Here is a 9,555-nt window from a genome sequence, read left to right as displayed (position 1 = left end):
TTTTGGAAATATTAGATTGCGGAAAACAACTTACCCCCCGTGGCAATGTTTGCTTACATCTTGTATAAACGCTACACAAACAATAAATTTAAATAAATCTTCCAAAATCTTCTGTTGCATTTTGTCGTGGAGTTGTGTAAAAATGTGATAACACAATAGGCCAATGTTTCGAAAAGAATAGAATGTTTACAGAAACAAGCCTCACAGAGCTAAATAATACCAAATTGGAATACAAAAATTAAGTAAAACCAAATAAAATACAGATCATATTATTAACCACTTTCATATCTTGAGAAAGTGACTAAATAGGTTAAAAACACTCTTTCTTAAATAGGGTCGGTTCGGGGGTTTAAAATGGGTACAAAAAACATGCTCTATTTAACTTTAAGGCCTTTTAAAAAGTTTCTTGAAATAATTACAAAAATAATTACAGGTTCCAGCTTATCATTGTGACCTTGTCGAATAGATTTAATATGTAATAATAGTTAATAAACTTATTAGTATAAATGTTATTTTATATTTTTTTCATAGTATACCTATTATTACCCCATGGTTTGGAGGGGGAGGAGGGGAAAAAGGGTTTCGTTAATGTTTTCCTAGTAAAACACAATAATTACAAGTGCTGTATACTTCTTTTACCCCAGTTATTTGTTGTAAAGTAGGCACAGTAAAAATAACTAATGAAATTTTTTTTGGTCACAAAAAATTTATTATTACTAAAAATATCAGTTAGCACAAGTTAATTTATTTAAAAACATAATAACATAGAAACAGTTCGGTTTGAGAGGGGCATCTTCACAACAACTTTGAAAAATCTTCCATTATAATCTAGGTACAGAAAAAAACATTCAGATATTTGTCCTCCTAAATCAACACACTCTAATGCTCTTCTTTATCAGGGAAAAATGAAACGTTCTCCTTCACCTTTGCGATTTTGTCAAAAACTTTACGGAATAACGCTCCTTGTTGCGAAGATCTTGTGCAAGTAATTGTTCTCCTGTACTCCTTCCAACACACCGTTGCCAAGTTCCACTTTGGTAGTTTATGCCTACCCATGTTCCTACAGTGGGTTCAGTAGGTTTTACTGTTTTTCTAGGTAGGCTGCTTTTTCGTCACTTTCTGCCGTATCAAATAAGCGTTTAGTAGCTTCTAGGTTTTTTTTGCGGCTGTTTGCTTGGACCAATCCAGGCTCTTGATTTATTTGTTTTTCCTTTAAGGCTGTAATGGGTCTTTAGGCTCTATTTAGTTTTTACTTTATTATTTTTCTCTTTTCTGGTCATCTTTTTCTTCTTTCAGTCTGTCCCATTACTTTCATTTGTTGTCATTACTTCACCACAACTTCCTTGAACTCGTCGCCTATTTGTCTTAGAATTTTTAGATGCATCTTTTTACACTTGAATGACTGTTCAGTGTGACAATGTACTATAAAATTGCTTCTTCCAGTTTCTTCATTGGTGAAGGGAGTAAATTTCAGGTAGGCCTGCTACAGAACTTGTATGGGGCCGGGTAATAATCTTGTACAGGTTTTAACTAACTTTAATCCAGTGGGTTCTGGATCGGCCAATGGGTGCCTCTGCGATGTCTCTATGGGTGTTTCGATGGAGTTTGAGTTTTGCTTAGGTTGTGCTCCCTACTTTGTAAGTCCATTGGCCTAGTTGGTTGTACTGAAACAATCCTTTTTTTTCTACAACAGAATTATTCACAGGAATTCAGATCCCAGAGCCCTTAAAAATAAAACACCAATTATTGTGCTCAGTTTTCGAATGACAGATTTCGAATGAAGTCGATACCCGTTTACTTAGAAGACTTGGAAAAACAGCCTTGTCAACATTTTTTAATGCCGCGATGCGATTCACGATAACCCGTTCTTCAAAATTTCTCTCAACGCACCTTTTCATAGGAGCTCATACCCCAACCTCCAATGGTGTGAAGTGCATGGGATGGATTGGATGTCTTTGGTGGGCAAACACACTCGACAGAATAATGTCATTGTCTTCTATGCCACTCGGTGTAAAGTTATCGGTAACAAGTGACTTCCATGTCCGCTCAAACAAGAATAGATCTGGTGTTTCAAGATTTTTTGTTCTGATTGATTTGCAAAAATTAATGAAGCCATTTCTAAAAAATGAAATCTTGCATCCAGCCGCGAACTGTGTGACTCCATAGAGTGCACCTGGCGGTCCTCCTTGAACTCCAAAGTAAACTTTGCAAATACCTCCCTGTCTCCTTTAGAAAAAATACAACACAAGGTGGGTAGCGTTTTACCCAGGATGCAGTGGCTTACAAAAAGAACACTGTATTGCAGTCTGCGCCCGCTCCTCCTGATCTTTGATAGGACACTTTTTGCACGCTTTTAGGGACAAAGACCTTTACCCTTAGTGGGATCGGAGGATGATTGTGCCTAGGCCAGTTAGTCCAAGTTGAAAATCCGTTCTGGGTGATTTTTTTTAAACCCATTTTCCACAAGAACTTGCTTCAATAAATTTTAAACAACTCATCTACCACAAACTTGAGACAGTCCTTCAGCCCTTGCTTTTGTTAATATTTCGGGTTTCCGTTTTGATAGTTCATGTGCACCATCCTTTTTTCAAACCCTCTTATCTTATAAAAAGTCAGCCCTGGCATATCGTCATAGAATGGCGTCTTTCTACCCACTGGGGGATTTTTTTACATAGCTACACACCATATTTTGTCAAAGTCTTTTCGTATCGAGTGGATAACCACATTTTTTTTTGCTGCATTACAATACAGCCTCCACAATATAGTTCTCCTCTTCTTTTGATAGCACTGTTGCCTTTCCAGAACCAGGAGTCTTTAGGAGGTTTTTTCCACTCCACCGCCGAATGGGTTTCATAGGGAAATTGTTTATATTTTCTTGCTGGAGCATATACTGAGATTTCCATTGTCAACTTACTTTTATGCTTCCTTCAAAGAATCTTTATCATTATTTTTGGGTTTTTTTCTTTATGTATGTGCGTGGCATGATCAAAAACATAAAAAAGTGAGGTTAGTGTTTTCAGTTTTTAAAATATTATACCTACTTTTACCCCATGTTAAACAAATTATGAATAGCATTAAAAAAACTATTTAAACTTTAAAACAGTAAACAAGTTAAAAGATAAAGTATACTATGTGTATTTGTATACATACCTGAATTTGAAACTTCTATTTGATTAGGTTAACTTTTAACAATGTCATCAGTTAGTGTGTGCTCTTGGTTACATGTGAATCCTGTGAACATATGTTTTTTTTCATTTTAAGAAGCTACATGCAGTTTAGCCAACTCACTTTCAGTATAAATATCATAGAAGCTGATGTTATACATTTATGGTATTTTTTTTCTGATCCAAAACATCCAAATAAAAGAAAGGTTGTGAGTATATAAAATAATTTGTTTATACCCGTTTCACCCCAGTATACCCATTTTACCCCGACCGACCCTATACTGTTTACATATGTACATACCAGTAAAGAAAATGTTAACTCCTTGTTTTACAGCATCCATTACTTCTCTTTGTTCAGCTGTTAATTTTTCTTTTAAAAGTAATTCAGTACATAGTTTCTTGTTTCCCTGAAAAGTACAAGCATTTTACAATTACGTTCCTGCACTTAAAAATAATGGTAACAATCTTTGTATAATCTTGCATATGTTTAAAAAATACGTACATATACTCTATTTTATAGATTATATTTTTATACCTTAACTAGCTAACTAACCATGCTTCAATACGTTTAACTTACTTCTATCTTGTTATCTACACATTGGCACTTGAAATCATGCTCTACAACATGGGAGTTGTCAGGAATGTTCAACTAATGTTGAGTAGCCACATGAAAATAAATGTGTCAAAATGAGTATTCTTTTCTGTCAAAAATCAATAGCATATTACACTTAATGGTATTTTTAGGTCAGTCTTAAAGAATGCTGCCTGGCAAATTCAATGGTGTATAATCATGTACATTAAAACCTTTGTTACCCTTACATTCTTTGTCATTTGGCCTTAGAGACTGATATAATGGAAAATGGTTTTGAATTAAAGTTGGAAAAACACTATTTCCTTCACACAAACTTATTTTCACGCTTTTTGAGGGCATAATGCAATGCTCTGGATCTAAATTTTAATCTATACATCTTAACATTTCAAAAAAAAATAACAATATACAATTACTAAACATAACAAAGAGGTGATTTTCTAAACAATTCCTTGATGACATAATCTACAGTGCCAAGAAGCAGATACTTCTTTAATTGTGAAAACAAGCACTCTATCAACTTACCCCAGCTTAAATGATTGTGTTCTTTCCAAATAATTGCAATTGTTCTCATGGTAGGAAAATGTCTATGTAACTTCACTGAACATGACCCACAAACCAAAATTATACCATTTCCAAAGTTTACATATATATCTATGATGGAAATTGATGCTATGCTCAAAGTGCACCACTGTTTTTAATGAGAAATAATTTACTTATCAATCCCTACTATACTTCTTTTTTCCAAACTACATGAGTGCTTTTTTAAGTAAAAGAGGGGAGAAATAGACACTAGCAGTTGTATTTTATAGAAAAAGTATAATTTTCAATTTTTCCTTAAAGACACCTGATTTCTAGTAACTTTGTAGCATGCCTGATTGTAACATACCTGAACGTTTTGTTTCTCGGAAACACTTTTTCTCTTCAAAGCACCAGCCTGTATGGTGGCACTAGTCTCCTTAGCAATCGATACTCTCTTAATATCTTTGGTGTTAATTGGGCTGATTTCTTGTACAACTCTATTTTTATTCGAAAGCAACTGTTCTCGAAGTGGTACCTTAGGTGAGCTCTTTGAACTGCTCATTTTTATAAAAATAGTTTTTAGAAATAATAAAAGCTGTGATGCTGGTGCATTTGAAATGTACAAAACTGCAGGATGCGCGTGAAACGTTATTGTTGCTTTTCCTTCTGAAATGAATTTCTTGTGGACATTAACATTTTCTAAGCGGAATTTAAGTATTGCAGCTGATACTTTTGCTTGCAAATAGATCTCTCTGAACTCATTTCGTATGAGACTCAATGTCGAGGACTTCCACTTCCCAGTTTTTGTAACCGACTGTTGTTTGTTGAGCCACTCAATCATGAGAGCGCAATCGATAGTCGAAGCATCGGCCATGGTTCAAAATTGAAAGACTGTGTAGCCGTATGACAGATTTCTGAAAAAAAAAAAATTACTGATTAACTTACAGCCATGAAAAAATTATCTTTGTACGAAGGAGGTCTATGGTAAAACAACTTGTGTTTGGAACTTATATATGACAGAAGATGACATCGAGTCATGAAATATGTAAGTGATAAAATCTCAGCTCTTTATCTTACAAGTTTAACATGTAATAATGGAATAACAAGAAATGGTTTTTGTATTACATCCTCTTTATCTTACTCAAATACGTTATTATCAACTTAATGGATACTTATAAAAATTAATCAGAAACTAAACAAACTTAAATGTTTATTAACACCTTCACTGTGATAATTTCATGTAGCAACTTTAAGACAGCCGTAATAGTAATAAGCTGCATCCACCGCAGTCAATGAGTTAAGAATTCAAAAATCAAACAAGGTCATTAAAAATATAATATTTAAAATTCAACAGTTTAAAAAAAATTATAAAATAGAAAATTTATTTTTAAAAAGAAATTTTTCCGCAAGGCATTGATATTTATAACAAGAATTAATTCATGTCAAACTAAACTGATATTTCTTAAAATACAAAAAAAGCCAACATTAATAACACAATTTAAAACTAAACAAGAGATTTATCGACAAAATTTAATAAATGCAAGTCACAGAACTCTATATAGAATATATTGACAGTAGAAATAGAACTGAACTCAACATTTGTACGGATTAAATGCTAAATACTCCAAATTGATTTTCAAGGCTCCACAAATTAATAACAAATAGTTCCAATTTATTAAACAAGTTACAACGCAAGTTTGCTCTAATCTAAACAAGATATAATACTTGTTACATTTTTTGTCAAAATTTAGATAAATAGGTCAAAAGACTACTGAAGACTAATTTAAGAAGAATTTTAAAGCAAATTGTAAATTATTCTAAACTACTTTAAATTTTCTCGATCGGAATTTAATTTTACTATCAATCATCAAAATCTTCATCACAAATATGTACTGAATTTTTATATATGTAAAATGTTTTTAAACTTACATAAGTAAATATTTCATATTAAAATATAGTATTATGTACTACAGTCACTTTAATTACGTCGGACCACGTTGAGGCAATTTGGCCTTTTAGATAATACCTATAAATTCAAACACTGATCACATGATCACTCTTTAACTTTTTATATTTATAATAGTACATATGCATTTACCTACTTATATAGCATAAAAACAAAACCATGAATTGTCTATTAGATTTAAACAAAGTTTTTTCACTCAGTCCATAACAATTTTTAGTCTGAAAGTTCACAAGATATTTCAAGAAATTCTTCAAAACTTCATTATGAATATCTCTCATATTATCTGCATTTTGTATGACACCAGTGATAAAATACAAACTTATATTAAAATAAAAAATGTATTAATATTTCATTAAAATTGCTGTTTAAAGCACTGCTTCAAAGAGTTTATATATAAATCTATATATTTATCTGATCGCTTAGTAATTTTAAAGTGCACACTAGGCCTACCTGATTGATGCTACAATGACACCCTTATTTGTTAGAGGACAGTCCTTTAACCAGCTATTAATAATCAAACCAATTGCAATAACTTCGGGTAGGGTCCAATAAGCGGACCCGGTTTTTTATATCGAAATTGGCAAACGATATTACTTAATCATAACCATCGATATAGTCAATCGATACTGATTAATTATGTTTAACAATTAACTTAAATAATCTATATGAACAGCTGTAAACACTTTCAAATAATACAATTAAGGTAATATTTTAAATTTCACATAAGTAACATTGTGTATTTTTTAATGGCTGTCAATCTTAGGAAGCTTCACGAAATTGCTTTAAAAGACGATAAAACATGTTTTTAATGGCTTCAGAATGTTGGGTTAGTACCTAAGAATCCATTATGTGATATTTGTGGAAAGGTAACAAATGTAACTGTCAGAGGAGCTAACATGGTCGTCTTCAGATGCAAAAAAGAAGGTAATGGTAAAGGTTATTTGTTACATCATTAAATTCACATTTTAATTTAAAACATATGATTGTTATTACTTTTATATCGATTGATAGTCTATGATTCGATATGCGAATATTAGGTATCGATGATTATATTCTTCGATATAAAAAACCGGGTCCGCTTATTGGACCCTACCCATAACTTCATCTTTTGACCTCTTTATTATTAATAGCATTGATAACGATAAATCAGCATATGTGTGGAAATAATAACTCTCTCCTCTTTAACGTTATTTCCGATTATAACAGGACAAAAAATTCTGAGGAGTTTGTTTCAATACTACTAAAAATTTACTTTAAAGTATTTTTTTTATAAGCTTCTTTTCACAAAATGAGTTTGAGCAGTAAAACTCCCATATTGTTATCCATAAAACAAAAATCAAACTCAATTGTAGTCTATTGGAAGCATGGCAGTTAATTGGATTCTTCATCATGATAATGCCCTCTAATAAGCTAGTATGGTTATTTGCATCAACCAGTTTTTGACATCACAGGATTCCTTCGGGCTGCAGTATAATAAGAGGCCACCACCACTAGGCTATCATGCAGCCTTCCTTTGATACTTTATTTGGATTCAATGTAATATCAAACTTATTTGGGCAATAAATGTAGTGTATTTTGAGAGTGAGGTTTATAAACATCTTACATTTCTGCTTGATTCGGGCAATTGATTTTTCAGACAAAGGCGTGAATGGTTTAATACTTTAATTACTAACTTATTAGTAAACTATAACCTATTCACTATCCAAACTCACCTATTTTTTTCTGATTTTGCTTGCACTTATCCTGAAATTATGATTGAGATTGTTTCACTTCCTACAGTTTGTAGTAATTTTCAATTACTTTAAATCTAAATCAAATAAGAAATTAATTAAATCAATATGAAAGTAAATTTATTTTAGGTTAAGTGACATCTTAATATGATAAATAATCCGGTCGCAAAAAAAATGATCGGATCGATCTATTAGTGACAACTTAAACGTGAAGTAAGCAAAAGAACGAAAGAACAGACTATTATTTTTTTATTGAAAGTGAAACCAGACAAGACGAGTAGTTGTACGACATATAACATAAGCTAAATAAAGGAAACTCAGAAATCAGAAAATACATTTTCCCTCCCAAACTGGTAGGCTCCAGACGACAGTATAATCTGTGAGTTTAACAGGTGAGTCGTTTATACATTTTCTGCAAAACAATCGGATAACGTCTCGAACAGTTCACTATCGAGATTGTCGATGATTAAACAATGCGACTATTCAGTAACGTTCCAAGTTATTGTTATCATGTCATTTATTAATTTCTCGTTAAAATGTTATTATAAACAAGTAAAATTAGTGGTTTCAGTAATTAGTTTCTGTACAAATGGTGTTCAACGTTGGAAGAATGAATTGTCCTTAATCGACGATCGCGATAAAAAATGCATTTGCGAACAGCAAATCAAATTCAATAAAAAGGCACTCTCTCAACCTTAAAAAACAAAAATTTTTTTCCAAATACTTCAATAGAATCATTCTGAAAGCTCTGAAGTGTATTATAAATAACAATTTGTCTTTGTTTGCCATGGAAAACTACTAAACAAATTTGTAAAATCTTAAGGTTCTAAATATTACTTTTAAAATCAGATATGTTTTTAATTTTTGGATTCATAAAAGCAGGATACATTAATTTGATTTCATAAATGAAGTGTTTAAAATATTGAACATATGCTAGCATCAATAATTAAGTGAGTGCACATCCCCACAGTTTTCATTCTCATGAGAAAGTGCAGACTTAGGCTTGAATATTAAGCAATTAATTAGGCTAATTTACAGCAATGATTTTCTCAATGGAGAAGCTCAAACAAACTCTTTGCATGTTTCTACATCAGAGACATCTAGACTACAAAAATGTCATCTAGATAAAAAAGGCGTTCTCATCTGGTGCACAATTGAGTGCACTACGATGATTCAAACACGATCCCAAATTATGATGGAGCAACCGAGTTTTCTACACATAACGTATGTATAGAGAGAAGGATTTAGTTAATAAAAATGTTGAGTTCAGCTCTAATTCTCCTTTTAATTAGTGCAGCGTCTAAAGTATGACACTGTCACAGGTTGAGTTTATGCAACATCCCAAAATATTTATAAGGTACTGCATTAAAGAAATCTTGTTATTATTCGGACTATAGTCTATGAAAAAATGGATCATTGAGGCATGTTTTGGTTAACAGTGTCATGTTTCCATTAACCACTGTTAAAATGCCAAGGAATCCCCCCAGTTTTGAGTTCTTATGTGAAAACATTTACAGTTTTGTTCTTTAAGATTGGTTTTATAACAGTGTTTAATAGTATTTACAATGCATTAGGTGTTTAAAA

At 32.0% G+C, this 9,555-nt stretch overlaps 1 protein-coding gene across 1 annotated transcript; it reads right to left on the bottom strand.

Annotated features, from left to right (window-relative positions):
* Positions 1–1,910: 1,910 nt before the first annotated feature.
* LOC124375026 (ATP-dependent DNA helicase PIF1-like) lies at positions 1,911–8,307 on the bottom strand (the record flags this gene model as incomplete). The annotated part of the gene is made up of 4 exons (XM_046833155.1): positions 7,954–8,307; positions 4,643–5,189; positions 3,466–3,571; positions 1,911–2,062 (listed from the first exon to the last, which is right to left on the bottom strand). Coding segments are annotated over exons 2-4 (765 nt in total), but the record flags the coding sequence as incomplete, so codon positions are not given.
* Between the last annotated feature and the right edge of the window lie 1,248 nt (positions 8,308–9,555).

This window comes from Homalodisca vitripennis, unplaced genomic scaffold, assembly GCF_021130785.1.
Source record: "Homalodisca vitripennis isolate AUS2020 unplaced genomic scaffold, UT_GWSS_2.1 ScUCBcl_12569;HRSCAF=22343, whole genome shotgun sequence".
NCBI classification, from domain to species: Eukaryota; Metazoa; Arthropoda; class Insecta; order Hemiptera; family Cicadellidae; genus Homalodisca; species Homalodisca vitripennis.
Note: the sequence above shows the minus strand (reverse complement) of the source record. Positions and strands in the feature narration are given on the sequence as shown.